The 21911-nt window shown below is 38.1% G+C and overlaps 1 protein-coding gene across 2 annotated transcripts in view; it reads left to right on the top strand.

Annotated features, from left to right (window-relative positions):
- The window catches only part of UNC5C (unc-5 netrin receptor C), a gene marked incomplete at both ends in the record, with an annotated part of 331254 nt that extends 314173 nt beyond the window's left edge, over window positions 1-17081 (top strand). For both annotated transcript variants that reach the window (XM_083367827.1, XM_083367828.1), the window contains 4 exons: window positions 758-907; window positions 2638-2802; window positions 13864-14042; window positions 16916-17081. In XM_083367827.1, coding sequence (XP_083223953.1) covers window positions 758-907; window positions 2638-2802; window positions 13864-14042; window positions 16916-17081 — 660 coding nt within the window. The remainder of the gene's footprint in view (window positions 1-757; window positions 908-2637; window positions 2803-13863; window positions 14043-16915) is intronic.
- Between the last annotated feature and the right edge of the window lie 4830 nt (window positions 17082-21911).

Below are 21911 nucleotides of genomic sequence, written 5' to 3' on the forward strand. Positions count from 1 at the left end.
GGAATTCTGGGAGTTTTAGTCCACAAGTCATAAAAGGGCCAGGTTTGAAGGCCCCTGGTATAACAGATGTCTTCCTTGCAAAGCCTATCTAAGAGCAATCAGTCTTTCCTGGTGCAAAATGTTTTTCTTGGGCTACTCAGTTCATAGCCTATTTAGGAATCAATTATGAGTATATAACGCTACAGTGTATAGCTCAGGTAACCAAACTTAGAACAATGAGATCTGGGTTCAAATCTCCTTTCACCTATAAAACATAGTAGCTAATAATATTGTTCAGAGATACAATTGGTGAGTCTTTCTGGCAGATATTTCAGAAATACAGCTGGTGGGCTTTTTCTGCTGTATCTCCCCTCAGAGATTAAAATGACTCCAACCCTGTTGGATTTTCGCAAAGCTTTAAAAAGTTGTCTATGTATGTGGGCCTGGAACTCCAAATGTGTTTAAGGGCCCTGTTACTTAGTTTTACTATTAGTTAATTAATCATCACAGCTGCTGTTTGAACTAATTTATTTTGTGAGTATTTTTATTGTTTATATTTCATTGTTTATATGTTTTAAGTTCTTTTAGAACTGTAAGCCACCCAGAGTCACTTGGTTAAGTGGGGTGCTATAAAAATTGAATGAATGAATGAATGAATTTATAATGATCTTGACTTCACAGAACAGAGCAGGGTGCACAACTTTGGTTTTAATTCACATGTTATCAAGACACTTTTAGTCCCATGCTAAATGCATTTTGTCTTTCTTTCAACACTCAGGAAGTGCTGCAGTTGGAGAGGCAAATGGGTGGACAATTATTGGAGGACCCAAAGGCTTTACATTTCAAGGGTAGCACTCATAATCTTCGTTTATCTATTCATGATATTACTCATTCTCTATGGAAGAGTAAACTACTAGCAAAATACCAGGTAAGAATTGCCAAATTCTAGATTTCATCAGCCGTCTTGCAATATTAAGCATCATTCCATGTTTCGAAGTCAAATGGGAATGTAGAGTTTCTGAAATTGCTGAATACTTGATAAGAATAAAAGAATGTTTAACACTTGCTGCTATATTGTTGGTTCAATGATTCTACTTTGCGTTTTTGATATGTGTATTGGGGCTTGTATTTTTAAATGCTCATAAAGGATCTTGATAAGGAGTGCACAGTGAACAGGCCAGGTTTACCAAAGATATCAAACAGATAGCAATGGGATCCCTTTAAACTGGATGAAGGGTCAACCTAGTAGCATATCTGTTTCATTTAAGTAAGTGTAAATTGATGCATATTGAGACAAAAGTATCACTAACTAAGGGGTTGTAAGCTGTATGTGAAAAAGAACCAGTGGTCTAATAGGCTATATGACTGAACTATGTATAATTAACCTGCAGAATTCATTATCACAAGATGTGATGATAGCCACTAACTTAGCTTTTAGTTTTATTTTTAAAAAAAAATAAGGAAAACCAATAGAAGACAGATCTGCCAAGTATTATTATTCTTAATGGCTCACTGTTATCTGTTGTTTGAGAGTACTTCAGATTCAGATTCCTACTTGTAAGTATCTCAAAGTCCAGTTGGCTGATGAGAAACAAAATGTCACTTGGCCTAGTTCAGGGGTAGGCAATCTTGGCTCTTTTATGTGCTGGCTCAGGAATTCTGGGAGTTGAAGTCCACGAGTCATAAAAGAACCAAGGTTGCCTACTCCTGGCCTAGTTCAACAGAGCTATTCTTACATTTTGTCCTGATAATAATTATTTAAAGGCATACCATCACATTTCCACAGATCTTGAATGTTACCTTTAAGTGAGAGAGTCAGTTTGGTGAGCGGTTAGAATGCTGGCCTATAAAGCAGGAGACTGTGAGTTCTAGTCCCACCTTAGGCATGGAAGACAGATTATAGTGACTTTGGGCCAATCACTCTGTTAGCCCAAACTACCTCCCAGGTTTCTCATTGTGGGGAAAATAGAAGAAGGTAGGAGTATAATGTACGCTCGCTGCCTTGCATTACTTATAAAATAATAAGGCGGGATAAAAATAAATAAAATCTGTAGTTGACAATTTATATAATGAAATATTTGATAGTATAGAGTAAGAAAAACTGTTGTATATGAAATAATACATATTTTTAACAACAAATGAAACAGCTATATCATAGCTAGAATCCATCTACCTGCCTACCTGGCTTCATTGCTGTTAATTCCAAGAATTAACCTCTTTTTTATAATGTAAATATTATATAACGACAAAAAAAATCTCTGGAAATTTACGTAAAAATGCAGTACTGGGAATTTAATAAATATCAGTTACATAAATATCAGTAATTTGGCAATAAATTAAATCTAAGTTAGAAACTTTTTCTTGTTTTAGGATCTCAGATACCATTTGAAAGAATTGGGATTTTTGTTCCCAGAATTCCCAGGCTATGGTTAAAATTCTGGAGTATGTTTGTCTGGAGAACACCATGTTAAATATACGCTTACCTTATTTATGTATTTTGTTATGGAATTATTACTCTTTTATTTCCTTCCATTCTACTGTTAACTATATTTGATCAATTATTACACTACCTATTCACTTTAGACTTATTCCAACATAGATTTGACTAAGTGAAAAATCAGAAATTCATTTTTATTATCAGTGTTATTTCTTCTCCAGGAAATTCCCTTTTACCACATCTGGAGTGGATGTCAAAGAAATTTGCATTGTACCTTCACCCTGGAAAGATTCAGCCTGAACACGCTGGAGTTAGTATGCAAACTCTGCATACGGCAGGTTGAAGGAGAGGGGCAAATATTCCAACTCAACTGTGTCGTATCTGAGGTGAGGCATTGCTCCACTCTCACTTTCTTTCCTAACACGGCTGGGCGCGAATCATGAGAGAAAGATGTTCGTTATCTACAGATCAAAGAAATAGCGTAGAAAGTGAGAGTATACAATAGTTCTTGAACTGACCAACTAGGATTGCAATCTGCTACAGATAATGAAATAAAACCAGAAGAGTGACTTTGTCTGGGAATGCTTTTATGTAATGAACACATAAGAAAAGGAAAGATAATATTGGCAAGACGGAAAAGAGGGTTTGTCTAAGCTGAAAGACAGTAGTGTATTGGTTGTTCATGAAGGGCCTTAGTTTTCAGCACAACTGAGATGTTAAATTTCAGTTGGCATTTCGATAGGGCTCGCAACTTGGGTGTCCTCCTGGATTCGCGGCTCAGTTTTGAAGATCATATAGGAGCCATGACCAGGGGGGCCTTTGCCCAGGTTCGCCTGGTTACGCCAGTTGCGGCCCTACCTGGACCGAGATGCCCTGCGCACAATCACTCATGCGCTCGTGACCTCCCGATTGGACTACTGCAACGCTGTCTACATGGGGCTGCCCTTGAGGACCACTCAGAGGCTTCAGCTGGTGCAGAATGCAGCCACGCGGGTTTGATGGGGGTTTCCCGATACTCCCATGTAACACCTCTACTCCGTGAGCTGCATTGGCTTCCGGTTGCCCTCCGGGTGAGATTCAAGGTGCTGGTGATGACCTATAAAGCCCTAAATGGCTTGGGTCTGGGATATTTGAGGGAACACCTGCTGCCGGCATCAAGCTCCCTTCGTCCAGTGCGCTCCCACAGGGAGGGTCTCCTCAGGGTACCGCCGGTAAAAGATTGCCGGCGGACAATACTCAGGGGGAGGGCCTTCTCTGTGGGTGCGCCGGCCCTTTGGAACCAGCTGCCTGTAGAGCTTAGGACTGCCCCTGACCTTCGCTCATTCCGCCGGGACCTGAAGACCTGGCTCTTTGAGCTCTCTGGCCTGGACTGAGAATATTAACTGGGGTTTTAATTTTATTTTAATTGTAATTGGGTTTTATTTCAAGGTTAGTGTAATTATTTTAATTGTTTTTAATTTTTGTAACTTGTTGCATTGTTTTAAAAAACCTTGTGAACCACCCTGAGTCCTACGGGAGAAGGGTGGTATATAAGTTTAATAAAATAAATAAATAAATAAATAAATAAATAAATAAATAAATAAATAAATAAATTTCTGATATGAAACAATTTCTGCTAGTTGCAGCCTCTCCTATACAGAGATGGCCTGGTCTCTGTTATCCATACCGTGGTGACGTTGAGTTTGTCTTATGCAGATCTGACTGTACTCTAGCATAATGGATAAAAATGCCATACTCTTAAGGTAACCAGTAGGAATGACCATGGACAATGAAATTTGTTTTGGAAATTTTCATTAGGACTCACCTGAGCAGTGGAATGGATCTTTTGGATGCCTAGGAACGTAAATGGGATAAAAGCATTAAAATGTAATTTTGTTTTGAAAGTGTTTTACCAACTGCCGTTGTTGCTATGCAATCGGGACAAAAAGTGATTAGGATGAAACCTTTCCTCTTCATTTCCATCTCCAAGGGCAAAGGGCAAGCCTTAAAAATCACTTGGCCTTCCTTCTGCTTTGTGCAGTGGCAGAATTACCACTCTCTTTCTGACTTTCGCTAGCCTTTTCAGTTAAAAACAACTCCAATGAAAGACCTCACTGACATTAATAAGGAATGATTCTGGTGTCTCAGCACCATAGCAACCAGCCATCAATTTCATTCTGCTGGTCATATCTCTGGGCCACACAGCTCTACCCCTGCTGGCTTTGGATGATGCTTTTTATTTCTGAACCCAGCAGGGCTGTGTCCTTCAATAACTGTACAACTCCAGCAACAACTGGAGGAATAGCAATTCAGGATAGGGAAAAACCCAGCAGACTTTTGGATAAATTCTGCCCCTATCCTCAAATGCTGGTGGATAAAGGAAAAAAAGTGGATCAGACAGAGAAACAAATGAAAAGATTAAGAAAATCCCCCTTTTGTGGGCATTTGTTTCCTCAAAGGGGACAGGGGCATCTGTGTAAAGACTTTATGTGAGATTTAGTAAGGTTTATCTCATGATTCTTTTTATAGTGTAAGCTTCCATATGCAGCAGCGGCTGGGAAGAATGCCGATAAGGGTTTTATAGCAGCATATCTAAAAATTATGATAGTGCAAAGTCTTGGCTGGAAGGGAAATGAGCAATAGGAAGGTACCTTTTTAATTCCTTGTCAAATCAAGGATGAGTAGAAACAGCCAAGAGCCGAGTCACAAATTTCTCATAAGTGTGTGAAGCCACCCAGAATGACATACACAGTGGTGCGTCTGATCCAGTAAGTATGTATTTCATTGTATGAATGAATCAAATGTGCTTGCCAATCCTTACACTTAAAACTGTAGTGACGATAGTGGATTTTAGTTTAGGAGGAGCCTCCTATTCTACCAGCTCTTACAATGTTAGACAGCACAGTATCAGTAGTAGAGACATTCAAGTTTCTGAGTTCTATAATCTCCAAGGATTTGAAATAGACAACATTAGAACCATCATTAAAAAGGCACAATAAAGAATGTTCCTCCTGCGTCAACTTAGAAAGTTCAGGCTGCCTCAGAAAATGTTGATACAGTTTTACAGAGGAGTTATTGAGTCTGTCATTTGTACTTCTCTAAATGTCTGGTTTGGTACAACAACCAAACAGGACACGTACAGACTTCAACTAATAGTTACGACTGCAGAAAAAATAATTGCAACCAGACTGCCTTCCACTGAGAATCTGTATACTGCGGAAAGAGAGTTGAGAAAATATCTACACACCCCTCATAACTTGGACATAAATTGTTTCAATTCCTCCCCTCAGGATCTCGCTATTGGGCATTGCATGTCAAAACAACTAGACACAAAGACAATTTTTCCTTCAAGCCATCACTCTGCTCAACACCTAATTACCACAGTATTGTCCTATGTCTAAGGATATTTACCCACGTGGTATGGCTGTATTACTATTATCCTTCTCATCTTTTCTACTATTTTCTCATATTGGTTTGTTGTTTGTATATACACTGAGAACTTTTGCTCTGGAGACAAAAAAAATTGTGTGCCCAATCACACTTGGCCAATAAAGTATTCTAGCCTAACCTAGTCTAATCTAGTCTAGTCTATTCATCATAAGTCACATAACTTTTGGTCTGCAATTATCTCTCTCTCAAGTGAACTTTTGGTGAAATAATGAGCCACCATCCTCTAACTCATTTCATTATTGTCCCATGAATTTTATGGATTTATACTTTTACTTTATTTTTTAATCCATTTTCTGGTCCAGTGACCAATGACCTTGGTGTGTATATTTAAATGTATTAAATTCTAATCAATGAGTATAATTCTTGAAACTTATAACATTAAAATCAGTATAACTAAAACAACTCCTCAAACTAAAAAAGTCCCTAAGAAGTTAAAAGTTGTTAGGAAATATTTTTAAACAATAGCTAATCAAATCTGATCATAGGTGCATTTCCAAAGTATTGGTGTAAATATTAGAAAACCTATGAAAAAAGTGGTTCTAATTATTAACTATGATGACAATTAATTCTTCAGAAGGCCATGTTAGATGGTAGTAAGCTTAAGATTTGACATGGTCAGATCACAAAATCAGGTTAATTTTCATGTGATCTCTACCCTATTTCCTGACTTCTGAAACTCCTATTTAGCAATAGTAATAGCACTTAGACTTATATACCACTTTATAATTCTTTACAGCCCTCTCTAAGTGGTTTACAGATTCAGCATATTGCCCCCAACAAACCAGGTCCTCATTTTACTGATCTCGGAAGGATGGAAGGCTTAGTCAGATCAGGATTAAACTAATGGCAGTTGGCAGAGCTAGCCTGCAATAGTGCATTCTAACCACTGTGCCACCATGGCTCTCTTTTTATTATATTTATATATATCATATTTCTTTCTCAGACAGTTAAAAGAAATCCATGGAATGACTCAACTTTTTTTGCCTTTCAGAACAATTTCTATTCATTTGTTCATTTTTTGCTTAATCACCCTGAAAAAGCTATTATGTATAAGTACATTATACTAACAAACTAGTCATATATTAGTGGGGCATACAAGGTTACACCATTTTTCCTTTATCATAATTCTTTTGCAAGGTTTGAAAAGGAGTAAAAGCAACTATTTGCTTCACTCCACCAGAACATACACTGGGGGCACGAAGGGAGTGTCAGGATTTGAAGATGAAGTTTCCAGTTGGGAAAGCACAAACTTTACAATTCCTTTCAATTGCTGCTTGTAACCACCATGCAGACTCATTTTCACCTCAGAAAATCCATATTTCATTATATAGTTGTCTTGTTGATAAAGTTAACTTTTCAAAAAGCAGTAACTGATTTTTGCATCAGTGCAGTCATTGTATTATATTATTGAGACAGTCCTTTCCTATTGCTACAGTGTCACTTCCAAGTGAAGCCGACAGCCAAAAAACAATGCTAAAGCATTAATATTCTGTTAATTTTATTGAATGAAGGACCATTCAAAAATATTGAATGTAACTTCATGTTTTATTTTTTTAAAAAAAAGCCATCTCAAATGATATTTTGAAATGTTTTACGAGTCCTCGTTTTTTAATGTTTTTGATTAAAATCAGACCATAAAAAACTCCACATACTCTCCTCTTAGGTTTCTAAATGAAACAAGGATTATTTCTAAATGATGGCATTACCTACTTGCTGTCCCCCACCTGACACAAGTATGCAAGTCATGGTTGTGTCATAAAGGTATGATATATTCCTCCATTTCATTGTGACCTTTCCTCTTGACTGCCTGTCTCTCTCTTTGTCACCATAAAACGGGTGTCCAACCTTGTCAACTTTGAGACTTGTCAACTTCAAGTCCCACAATTCCCCAGCCATCCATGCTGGTTGAGGAATTTCTGAGAATTTAAGTCCACATGCTCGATAGCCCTGCTCTAAAACGAACCCTCCCTCTTGTCCATAGACGCACCTGCCCAGTAATGTAGGATGGCTAAGGAAGAGAATAAGGGTATCATTTGCCATTAATTTTGCTTCACTACCTTGGGAGAAAAGGCATTTTAAAGATTTTTTTTAGTCACTCCAACGCCATAATCCCCCTTTAGTAGTAGAGAAAATTTTCTTCTGGTCCTATCAAATGAATTTGTTGTTCATCTGGAAACACTGGAGCTTTATGGGAACATTTCCCAATTTCCAAACCCATCTTCCTGGTTCTTAAGTTTTAGTTGCTCTCTCTTGTAAGAGAAATGCTGACTTGATAGTTTCACATCCCCTCAGTAATTCTAGCAACTGAGCAGGGATGAAACTTATGCAATTCTGGTCAGTTTCCACCTTCTCATTGGCAGGGACCAGCCACATATAAAGAACCAATCCACCTGGGCTTGCAAATATCTGTCTGTCCTTTGTATTCTTTTAGTGTAACATTGAAATGAGTGGGGTTTTTTTAACTTAGCACCAGCTCAGCAGCAAAGCAGCATTTCCACTCCTTGTTCTCAGTATTGCAAAATCATCATTAAGATAATTAAATGGCTTTTTGAGAGATTGGAGAAAGGTATCTCGACTGAGGATATCAAAGTTATAATTATTTTTTTATCTGTAAACTCAGTTTTCTGATTTTTGGATATACTGATAACAATAACATTTTGGGAAATAAAGGAAAATTGACAGCTGCTGATCAATATTTTGATGTACTATGAAATATGTTTCATGGTCCAGTATGAATCATATCACTAGTACTCAAGTTCTGGAATCCTACTGCAATTGGTGGTGCAGTGGGCTAATGCCTCCTTAAGTAACACCAGCTGCCTGCAATTAGTGCAGGTTCGCATCCCACCAGGCTCAAGGTTGACTCAGCCTTCCATCCTTCCGAGGTAGGTAAAATGAGGACCCAGATTGTTGGGGGCAATAAGTTGACTTTGTAATAATGCCGCTTGGGGGGGGGGAAGCCCTAATAAGCAGGCATATACATAGAATGAAGGCTATTGCTAAGCACATTGGTTTGTGCTTAAATTGTAAGCCGCCCTGAGTCTTCGGAGAAGGGCGGGATATAAATGGGATTAAAATTTAAAAAAATTCATAAAACTGGTTGTGTTTCACAAAGGGAGCAAGGGTTGGGGTAGACAAGAGTTTTGCCACTTGTGGCATCATCAGTGGGTATGCTTGGGTCCTGAATAATAAATTCCCTTTAAATTATGGTGCATAGGACATGGAATGCACTAGCATCTCTATCATATATCAGACAAATTTTAGAATACAGGAAAGGAATAAATTTGTTGGAAACATGGAAAAAAAGGGATAAGCAAGAGGGGCATGGGAAAAGAGCTCAGAAGTATTAAATAATTGCAAAAAATATATGACAAAATCAGAGGACTGGAAGTGACATCTGGCCCCAACGTTTACAATAATCCAATGGTACAATAATCCAATGGACTCTTTGCAGAAGAGAAGAACATCCTAGAAAAACAGAGAACGAATTTGGCTTTTCAAGGTTGGCCTTTTTCTTACTTTTTGATTTGGCCCTTTACCGTCTAGACATTATAACCCAGCCGCCTGGCATCATTAGGTTCATAATGCTACTTTGCAAAGTCAGTAGCACCCGCATGACAAATTTGGCTGAATGTGTGCAAAATGTCTCATCGGTCAGTAAAACTGATCTTCCTTTTCTATCATGGATTTTAGTCCAAGTAGGAATGTGGAATCAGTCTTTATTGTTATAGCTGCTATAAAGTCTGTTTGGAAAAAACTACCCTAGCAACCTTAGCAACCACATCCACATTTGTCAGGCTTCATTCACTACACAGGTGCAATTTATTTATATTCTCGGATGTTGACTATACTATGACACTGACAAGGTCTAACATTGATTTTATTTGTTGAAATGTGTTCTGGAACACTGCTGTACTCAAACCTGTAGATGAAATATAAAGAAACTGACATTTAAAGCAGATTCCTTTTTTATTATTTAGTAGTTTACCAACAATATAACCTTTACTTTGCTATAGATAGAAGATCCTGAAACAATAAGTTTTTATTGGTTTCATATGCTGTAAATATCATCTAAGATTTTCTTGTAAGTGTGTACTTGTGTGTGTCTGTGTGTATATGCACACTGTATATGCATTACCACAATACAGATTTTTGATAACATGCTTCTGCTTCTAACACGCCTATACATAATCTTGTTTTCCAAGCAGTACAGTACTTTTCTCAAGAAAAGAAGCAAATGCAAGGGCATAGGGCTGTGTTATAAAGGAAGAGGATCTGGTGGTGATAGTGTTTTATTCTTAATTTCCACATTTCTAAATGAGTTACCTCTAAACAAAAATAATTACACTTTATAAATTGATTTGAAATATTACATATTATGTGTCCATGGGTTACGTGAGCATTTTCAGGGTTACCAGGATTCCCAATGTTGTGTTTACACTATTATTTATATTTCATTTTGGGGTTGTTGTTGTTTTTTGGTTTCTCAATATACTTTAACCAACAGATTTAAAATTTCATTTTATTATGGCATTTCTTGTTGCATAAATGTCTTTTTAAAAAAACAAAACTTGTGAATTTTATCTTTTATGGGCAAGAACTATAGTCATGATAGTAGCATTTCAGAGTAAAATATTTAGGCTGTTATGCATAAAAATATTTTGCACTACACACACTGCACTTTTTAAATGTAATAAACTATTCATATGTTCACATATACTGTTTGAAGTATGATTTGATTTGGCCTTTTCCCATCTTTGTTGATGTTTACCAATGCTTTTATTTTGGGGGGAAATGAGTGTTTCCTAGGATTGAAGGAATTGTTCTATAACAGTTCAGAGGATTTATCTATCTTAGGGATCCCCAACCCCTGGTCCGTGGACCAGTACTGAGCTGCGGCATGCCAGCAACCGGTCCGTACAAACAAGCAAAGCCCCAACAGTGGGATGCAGGCAACACACAAACCCACACACTCTCTGATCCATGGAAAAACTTTTATCCACGGAACCAGTCCCTGGTGCCCAAAAGGTTAGTAAAGGTAAAGGTTCCCCCGCACATGCGTGCTAGTCGTTTCCGACTCTAGGGGCCGGTGCTCATCTCCGTTTCAAAGCCGAAGAGCCAGCGCTTGTCCGAGGACGTCTCCGTGGTCATGTGGCCGGCATGACTAGACACCAAAGGCGCACAGAACGCTGTTACCTTCCCACCGTAGTGGTCCCTATTTTTCTACTTGCATTTTTACGTGCTTTCGAACTGCTTGGTTGGCAGAAGCTGGGACGAGTAACAGGCGCTCACTCTGTTACGCGGCACTCGGGATTCGACCCGCCAAACTGCCGACCTTCTGATCGACAAGCTCAGCGTCCTAACCCACTGAGCCACCACGTCCCTCGCCCAAAAGGTTAGGGACCTCTTATCTATCAGGTTCAGGACTATAGCAATTACTAGCATTAACTTTATAGATTTAAAGAAAGGAATTTTGCCAACTCTGAAAAAACCTACCTGAAAAAACAAAAATAGAACCTTAAGCTTTTTACATGCATCATTGATAACATCAGCATCTTTTGACTGAGGATTGTTCTCTAGCAGCAGCGCAGTGGAATTCTCTCAAGGGCAACACGTGGAATGATTTGCTTGTGGCAGTCAAGGATATGAGCAGTGCGGTGGCTCAGCAGTTAAGACACTGGGCTTGTCAGCTGTAAAGCCAACAGCTTGGGTTTGAGACCCTAGTGCCACACGACTGGGTGAGCTCCCTTGTTTTCTCCAGCTCCTGCCAACCTAGCAATTTGAAAGCATGCAAATGCAAGTAGATAAATAAGTACCACTAAAGTGGGAAGGTAACAGTATTCTGTGATGTCATGCTGGCCACATAACCATGGAAATATCTCCGGACATTACCACTCAATGACGTTGAAATGGAGATGAGCACCACCACCTATTGTCAGCAATGACTAGCAAAGTAAAATCTGCAGGGACACCTTTACCTTTACTCAAGGATATTCCAGTAAAGAATGTGGAAAATAGAGCAAGTCATTCCTGGCATATTGTCAATAGCAACTTAAAAAAAATCAAAGTCCTACTATATATGTGGACTATATACTGTAAGCAAAGGAGAGAATGTAGTACCCAATTTGTTCCAGATAATCTTTTAAATAAAAAGTAAGCAAATAAATAGGAAGCTGATATTATGAAAGCCAAACACCAACTTTGTTTCATTTATTCATTGTTACATGAATGTCCTATTATGGTTCCACTGGGATGGTAATAAACATTCATTGTTACAACCACCAGATTGTAGAGAACAGTATGACTGTGTCTCAGTCCGTTTCCTAAAATTAAGACTATGTTTAATTTATTAAGTTATTATGACACTATATAGGGGAAGCTACAATAGACAGTGGTAGAATTCCCTAGATGGTATGGCTAAAATGAGGAATAGAATAGAATAGAATAGAATAGAATAGAATAGAATAGAATAGAATAGAATAGAATAGAATAGAATAGAATAGAATAGAATAGAATAGAATAGAATCCAACCCAAACCAAACCAACCCAACCCAACCCAACCCAATCCAATCCAATCTAATCTGGAAGGGTCCTTGAAGGTCTTCTAGTACAGCCCCCTGCTCAAGCAGGAGAACCTATACCATTTCAGACAAGTGACTGTCCAGTCTCTTCTTAAAAACCTCCAGTGATGGAGTGCCCACAATTTCTGAAGGCAAGCTGTTCCACTAGTCAGTTGTCCTCACTGTTAGGAAGTTTCTCCTTAATTCCAGGTTGCTTCTCTCTTTGGTCAGTTTCCAACCGTTGTTTCTTGTCCTGCCCTCTGCTGCTTTGTAGAATAGTTTGACCCCCTCTTCTTTGTGGCAGCCCTTCAAATACTGGAATACTGCTATCATGTCGCCCCTGTTTCTTCTTTTCTTTAGACTAGCCAAACCTAAGTCCTGTAGCCGTTCTTCATATGTTTTAGTCTCCAGGCCTTGGATCATTTTAGTTGCTCTTGTCTGAACATTTTCCAAGGTCTCAACATTTTTTTTTATAGTATGGTAGCCAAAAGTGGCTGCAATATTCCAGGTATGGTCTTACTAGGGTTTTATAAAGTGGCACTAATAATTTGTGTGATCTTGATTCTATGCCTCTGTTTATACAACCCAGGATTGTATTATCTTTTTTGGTGGCAGCTGCACACTGCTGGCTCATAGTCAAGTGGTCATCCACTAGGACTTCAAGGTCCCTCTAACAGTTGCAGATTTTGAGCCAGATCTCGCCTAGTCTGTACTTAAACCTTTGATTTTTCCTGCCTAAATGTAAAACTTTGCTTTTCTCCACATTAAAACTCATTTTGTTGGATAGGGCCCATTGTTCAAGTTTGTCAAGATCATTTTGGATCCTAAGCTTGTCTTCTGGGGTGTTGGCTATTCCTGCCAGTTTAGTGTCATCTGCATATTTGATGAGCTTCCCTTCTATTTCCTCATCTAAGTTATTAATGAAGATGTTGAAGAGTACTGGGCCTAAGACGAAGTGTTGTGGTATCCCACTGCTTACTTCTCTCTATGTGAATGTAGTACCATTGAGCACAACTTGCTGAGTACGGTGTGTCAGCCAGCTACAGGTCCATCTGATGGTGTTGTTGTCTATTCCACCTTTTTCTAGCTTACTAAGCAGCAGGTTGTGATCTACTTTGTCAAATGCCTTACTGAAGTCTAAGTATACTATGTCCACAGCATTTCGCTGGTCTACTAATTTAGTCACTTTATCAAAGAATGAAATGAGATTGGTTTGGCATGATCTGTTTTTGAGGGTATGAGGGTATTAGTAATTTTAAAAGTTTATTTTAAAATCTTTCATGTTGCCTTTCTAGTAAAAGGTAGTAGAAAAGCAATACATAAGTATAACTCCATAGCCATTATGTTACATCTAACACAACCCAAAGGGTTTATATTTCATAGATTGCTTCTTTGTTAATCTAATTCTGTCCTCTCACTTATTATGTGGCCATATTTTTCTACTTTTCATATATGCAGGAACCTACTGGCATTGAATATCCACTTACGGATCCAGCAAGTACCATTACAACCATAGTAGGACCCTGCGCATTCAGCATCCCTCTTCCTATCCGTCAGAAGCTTTGCAGTAGCCTAGATGCTCCTCAAACAAGAGGCCATGATTGGCGGATGTTGGCCCACAAATTAAAATTGGACAGGTAAGCAAGCATATTGTCAACATAAATTGAGTTGAGTTACTTTTTCAGTTATGCTAGCAGTTCATTGCTGATCCTTCTGAAACTAGTAACAGAGAGTTACCAGTGAAATATGCTCTTCAAAAAGTTTCTTCCAGAGAAGTTTGTACCAATAACCGTGGGCAAGGAGTAAGCCGCATAATGGAATATGGTCTATGGGAACAATTGTCTCAACCGACACTGGGAATACCATCCAAATTATAACTGAGGACTTGGTATACCAAATGGTCTAATCTTTTAATCCCAAATAGTAAAATTAATATGTTAAAATATAACTGCTGGGCATTATTTTGGTATTTTTCCCTACACATCCCCCTACACACACACCACAACAGAAAGCACTCTGTGAAAGTTGTAATTATGTTCTGTGTCCTTTAATATGTGTAGCCTGTGACAACTGAAGGTTCATTGATAGCCTCTAGTACATTTTAATTATATTCTGCTGATCAGGAAAAAAAATCATGTTAAAAAAAGATGGTTCATTTTCTTCTTTAATGCATATCACTCTTGGAGTGACCACTATTATTTTATAACAGTGCTACACATCAAACAGTAGGGAAGAACATACTGTAATATTCTGGATTGATAATAAATGACAGTTGAAGGGAAGAAGGACAGTGTCCTTATTAACATGGTATACCTGGAGACAGCAGAAGGACATGCAGAAATAATACCTGTGTTCCAGGCGGCTTATTTTATACACTTATTAATTACAAATGATTCTGTATCCTTCACTTGTATGATTCTCACCTATATATAATATACTGTATATATTTTAATAAGGGACGCGATGGCTCAAGTGGGTTAGGACGCTGAGCTTGTCGATCAGAAGGTCGGCAGTTTGGCAGGTCAAATCCCAAGTGCCGCGTAACAGAGTGAGCGCCTGTTACTCGTCCCAGCTTCTGCCAACCTAGCAGTTCGAAAGCACATAAAAATGCAAGTAGAAAAATAGGGACCACTACGGTGGGAAGGTAACAGCATTCCGTGCGCCTTTGGCATCTAGTCATGCTGGCCACATGGCCACGGAGACGTCCTCGGACAAGTGCTGGCTCTTCGGCTTTGAAACGGAGATGAGCACCGGCCCCTAGAGTCGGAAACGACTAGCACGCATGTGCGGGGGAACCTTTACCTTTACCTTTATATATTTTAATGCATTACAATAATTTCAAAATTATCAGACATATCAGATGCAGTAATAATAAATAATATTGGCGTACATTCAGAGTAATATAATAAATACATAATATCAAGCATTTATCTTAATCAAATATATAATTCTTTATTTTATCAGTCTCCAAATATACATCTTAAAAGCCAAGTTTTTAGAAGCTTCCTAAATATTAAGAATTGGGGTATGGTTCTTCCATATAGTGAGAGGAATGGAATGGAGCCCCCACAAAGACCACTCTTCCCTCTGAATTCCTATTTGTTGTTCCTCCCAAGTGTAGGGATTCCCAAACATGATTTTGGATGGGTAGATTCAATTTGGAGTTCTCAAAGATAGATGAGCCACAAACCAGATAGATCTTTAAAGATGATCATCAAAATTTACCTTGAATTGCATTCAGAATACAACATCCAGCAAAACTTCTGAATAGTGGTGTTGTATTACATTACCAAGTTTCCCAATTAATATGTAGACCACTTTTATTTTGTACCAGTTTTAGTTTTCAAAACCAATCTACTCATGAGGTGACAAGGACATAAGTAACTGAACCAGCTCATTTTGCTCCAGGAACAGATAGCAAGGTCCTCTTAGCCACTGCTTCCATCTGCTTGCCAGCAGAAGATGACCGTCAAGGACCAGCCCCAGATTGCACACAACTCTTTCTGGACAACCACAATCTTGTCTCAAGCTAAAGTAGATATTGTCCCAGCTTTCGATCCATTTAGTAAAGTTGAGTCTCAATTTGTTTCTCTCCATCCAGTCTCTAGATAACAGGACAAGATTTAAGCTGCATCAGCCACATGACTGGGATAGAGATATATAGCCTACATATTACATGAATTACCACTGCAGCTTCATGTAACATCAAGGAGCCATTAGACACACCGTATTAGAATACCAGAGGGCTCCATCTGTCCTTTGCCCCAGTGTCCATACTCACTGGGAAATTCCACAAGTACCATTATGAAACCCTAGTAGATCCATCAAATGCCTGGAGGGATCTAATTGACCAATCTCCCTTCAAAGTTTGTAAACCCCCCCCCCCAGTCAACTCCACAGTCATGAGAAAGTCCATAATAAGAGCATAGTTCTTATATCTCCCACTAACAGATCACCTCAGGTGTCCTGGAGTATAAATAATGTCTAATATGTGCCTCCTAGTGTTGTCAGGCTGGCGATGACTTAAAAGGAGTCCTTGGTTGTAATGGTGGTCATGAAATCTTGAGCCCCTGAGAACCCTCAGAGGTTAGAAATGATAAACTTGAATATCAACCTAGTCATCTCAATCACCAACCCATATCAAAACATGGGCAAAGTGATGTTATGGTAGAGGTGAGAGGAAGCAAAGGCAACATGTCCATCCAGTCCTGATACCTATCAGACAATCTTGTCTTTGCAGCATTTTGTTGCTGCCCCCACATATAAATCACTGCACAGTAGCTCCTGGCAATAACACTGATACTTCATCTATTATAGTCTCCAATATATAATGGGATTAGAAACCATGCCTAATAATTTGAGGACTTCTCACCTCTAATCTTTTACATGGAGCAAAATAAGATACTTTATATTTTGCTCCATGTAAATTATATTTATATCTTATATGTAAGATATAAGCAAAAATATAGCAAAGAGTACAGTTTTAATAGCAGCTGATTTCTCACTGCAGGTACCTCAATTATTTTGCTACAAAATCAAGTCCCACCGGTGTGATCTTAGACCTTTGGGAAGCCCAAAATTTTCCCGATGGAAATTTGAGCATGCTGGCCACCGTCCTTGAAGAGATGGGAAGACACGAGACAGTGGTTTCATTGGCAGCAGAAGAAAAGTATTGAACTGACCTTGGAATGAGAATGAAGGAATGTTAACCATCATGTCAGCTGTGACAAACACAAACCAAGCACCCCCAAACCAATGTGTTTCATAGCAAGAGGCATTCCAGAGGGACAAGACATAGAATCCTGCCTTTTCACATGCATCCCTTTTGTATATTATCACAGGATTTGAAAGAAATCATGCAAAGTTGTTACCTTTATAATATAATTCAACCTAACATTCCTCTCAGCTTGGCTGTACACTGCTTAGTGCAGATTTTACAGTTTCCTAGGAAACGCTTTTTATTGCTATCCAGATATATGGATAAACTTTCTTAACAATCCCAGTTTCTATGAACGTTGTTTACATCAAATCCTGGGCAGCAGGATGGAAATGACTGTCCATGGCTATCTTTTTATATGTTATTTTTCTTCTTTTGTTGAAAGCCATTCTACACCAAGCTGTGGACAAAGCAGGGTTGTGGCTATTTTCTGATAAATCTGTCTCCAACACATTTCAGACAATTTCATAATTGCAAATCTGCCCATTAGATGTCTTAAAATAACCTACCTATTCTAAGATCGAGCTAAGAGAGAATTCTAAACGTGCATCTGGCAAGAAAAATAATCCGAAAGCTGATCAGGTATGCATGTACCCTCTCTAGCTTCACCAAGGTAGCTTGTGTCCCTTGGTGACTTCAACTGCAGGGATTCCCCATCCTCCTCACCCCCCCCCCAGTTTACAACATGCCCTTTCTTCATCTTCAAAGTGTACCTATGAGTGAAAGAGAGAGAGATACTCAGTTGGTGTGCTTTGAGACAAAGAATCCTCCCTAAAAAGAAAAAGAAAAAAAGTTGCTTGTACAATGTCTGTAACTGAATAGTATCTAGTATAAATAATATTATATTTCTTTTAGTAGTAGTATTTTTGTTTACCAGAATTATCTACAGCATTAACCATTTGAGCAATGGCAGCGCCCTCCCTGGAAGCTGATGATGGCTGCCATGGGCCTTCTAATTCCTTTAAAGAGGTAGATTCTTCCCCCCTCTATCCTGGCCCTGGGGCTCCCCCCCCCACGCCTCCCTCCCAATAAATTTCAGTGAACTGGTGCATGAATTACTATCATGCAATACACTTTCTCCTGACAAGTTTTCTTTTACAGATGAGTAACAGTGCATTCATCTTGGTAAGAGAATTCGGCCTAGATAGATTATTTTTACACAAACGAGAAGTTTCACAAGAAACACTGCATGTTACCCTTGTTTATTTAGTAAGTTTGATACTAAAGATGCCTTTTCTCTTTGCTGTAAGCCATCAAAACTTTGTGTATGTCCATGGGACCTTGATTAATTTTCTGGTGTCTCAATGTTAACAAACAGTCTGTTCTATGCATATCGCTCCATATTGCTATTCTTTTAGAGAGAAGTGTTCCATCACATACTGGCTTTTATTCAAAGAGGAAAACGTATTTTGTGCAAGTAATTGCAAAGTCTGAAGGTAAAGGACATGATAATTTAATTTGTGTGTTTTGGATTTATTGTTGAGAGTAGAAACATCTATGCATTGTTGAGTTTAAAGTACTTGAGTTGGGTCCTGTTTTACATGTCTGGTGTCTTGGTGAGGTTTTGATGGTCTATTAGCAAATGAAACTGGTAATTGTTCAGGCTCATAAGAAACTTTGGTACATTTTTCTGTTACAAAAACAATATCATGGCATTTTGTTTCTAGATTTCCCTTTCATTTTTCTCCCTTCCCATCTTAAAAAAACGTTATTTTGCCATCTTCACTTGCTTAAAATTCTGTGTACTGTGTAATATTTCCTGTGAAGTTTCTCAGATCTGCGTTTCTAAAAGTAACCATGGAAATACTATTGGTTAGCAGGAAAGGTGAATTTTGCCTGACCTTTTTTTTCATTTTGACATTTCCACAAAGTTTTATTATCCATCCAGTGGCTATGTTTTTATTAAACACAGAGCACCATTCATAAAACATTCCATTAGGAAACTCAGACATTCGTCTTTCAGTAATCAGAAGCAGTGAACAGGTTTTGATCAAAGTTAATGTGGGTTTTGTTTTTAAAATGTAGTTAACATTTGGTCATGGAACGTCCCAGTTGGGCTTTAAAAATAACTTTTGATCTGGTACAGTTGCCTTCTTGTGTTCAGTCAGGTTCTTCAAAAGTTAAATGCAACAACCATTGAATTTAGATGATCTAATCTCCCTTTCACACATCTGTCAGTTTGTCTGTAGCTATTTAGCTATCATATATCTATCCATCTATCATCTATGTCTATCATCTGCCTATCTATATCTGTCTATCCATCTGTCATCTATATACTCTATCTCTTATTTATCTCTGTCTATATCTATCTAGCATTTATCTCTGTCCAGCATCCATCTCTATTAGACATCTTCTGTCTGCCTATCTATCTCTGTCATCTGTCTAGTTTCAGTTTTGCTATCATTGTCTAACAATCCTGTCAAACATATTCACTAATAAATTATCTATGTGGGTTTTTTTGTAAAAGTACCCATACAAAAAATAGCTATCATGTGAAATGAGGTAGGTGCAGGGCTTTTTTTCTCATAGAACGCTCAGAACGGAGTTCCGGCACCTTTTTTGGATGGAACCTTATAGGGTAGGCAAGGCGGGTTGTATGACATGTGTGAGTTCCGGCACCTTTTTCTTTTACAAAAAAAGCACTGGGTAGGTCTGATACCATACAGGTGCAGAGGAAAAAGTGGATATCTAAAAGAGGCTGATGCAGCCACAGTTTTCTCTCTCCACCTAGAGATTTCATCTACCAAACCACAGGGTTATTAAAAGGAAAGCTGCCATTTTAAAACATACACATTAGCTGGTCTAATTTTCTTTAATTGGACCATTATCAAGAATTGGCAAGATGGTGCCCATTAGCTGAAAAACCTCAAATAAAAAAATAAAACTTGCCACTTTTTAACAAAATTTTTAACCAATTCTCTCAAGATCTACTAGGTTTTTTGCATTTTTATTTTTAAAATATTTATTTATACTTTTTTAAAAAATAGTAATACCACACAAAGTTTTACCATGATAAAGTGTCTGAAAAGTCATTTTCTGCAGTCAGCTTTAGATACAGTACATGCAATGAATAGTAGATATACACATGTACAGACACCCTGTCTGTAAATTTGAAAAGGCAACATGAATTCCTACTTTAAAGTAGCCCTTTTCAAACCATCTTGAAAAAAACGTGTCTGGCTGAAATGCATATAGAAAGTGCACGATTATAGGGATGTGTGTGCATTTGTGTGTGTGTATATACTTACAGTCCATCAATGCATAGCAAACTAGGAAATACACCTATTGTCACAGCTGTTCTGATACAGATCAAAGGTTTTTAAGTTACAGACTGTTCTGAATTAAGGCATGTGCAGTAGATGAGTATGGCCAAATAACCTTCACGTTGCCCTGTAGTTTAAAGTACTTAGAGTTAATTCCCAAGATAGAGCTTGACACACACTTCATATTTCAATAGGAAACATTCCTGAAAAATTTAGTTTGTGGAAGCAGAAAGAATGGAAGAGTTTATAAGAGAAAACAGATTCTAAGTTTGAATATGCTTGAGCCTACTGCCATCTAGTGGCTTACTACACCATCTAAATGCATTTTAGAGAAATTGAAAACCAGTTTTTGTCTTAGCATTGAATGTAATTTTGTTATCCTTTCCTTGATATTTTTTTTAACTATATTGAGATCTAGTAGTAAGATCTTTTCGAGGTACATATGTTTATTTGTGACCTATAGGAAAAAAATCAGGACCATCTGGTACAACATCCCACTTAAGTTTCTAGAGACTTTGGGAATTTGTAAGTTTTCTCGCCTTTGTAGAATTCTGCAGATGTGTCTATTGTGCATACAGGTATACACAATGTATAGGTGTATTGTGTATACAGGTCCTCACAGTGATATATCAAGTGCTAGCGATAGAAGTAAAATATATAAATACTATACCTTTACAGTTATATAAAGGTAACTAAATATATTTAAAACATTTTAGTTTTTTTTCCTCTTTTTTAAAGTCCTATAATGAAAAAGCATTTAAGGGTGTTTGATGGTTTGTTTTTTGGTTTATGTTTCTATATTTTTTCTCATTCTTTTCTTGAGAAATCTCAAAATATTCATATGAAATGAATTATATATTCATGCGGCTAGAATGTATGAATGTAACTCATTCTCAAAAATTACTGGAATGCTTGGCAGTAACTTCCTTTCTTGGTTGATGCAGAAATAATATGCATTTCTGCACAATTCGTTGAATTGGATGTTACCATTGGATTATGATCAAGAGATAATTAATTGTGTAGCTGCATCCACTGCTTGAATGGAGGAAAACGTAATATATCTCAATTCAGTCATAAGGAAGAGGGAATCTGACATATAGATGTATGGGCTTGATTTGCATAGTACACTTATCTATATCAGTTAAAACAGAGGTCCCCAACCTTTTGAGCATCAGGGACCGGTTATGTGGAGAGGTTTTTCTGTGGACTGGAGGGGGCATGGTTTTGTGTGCTGCCTGCATCCCGCAGATGGGGCATTCCTTTTTTGTGCGGACTGGTTGCTGGCATGCTGCAGCCCGGTACTGGTCCACAGGCCGGGGGTGTGGACCCCTGAGTTAAAAGATATAGCTGCTGCATTTATGTAACATGCTAAGTTTGAATATGTTAGACTATAGTCCAGTATGTTCCTTGAACTCAGCCTATATTGTAGGAAATGTGTAAGATGTGATTCTATTCGATTTAGTTCACCATCCACGTTGAGCATATTGTGTGAACTGTGGCTGTGCAAATACTGAGATAATGTTTAG

Source organism: Vipera ursinii (assembly GCF_947247035.1).
Source record: "Vipera ursinii genome assembly, chromosome: 7".
NCBI classification, from domain to species: Eukaryota; Metazoa; Chordata; class Lepidosauria; order Squamata; family Viperidae; genus Vipera; species Vipera ursinii.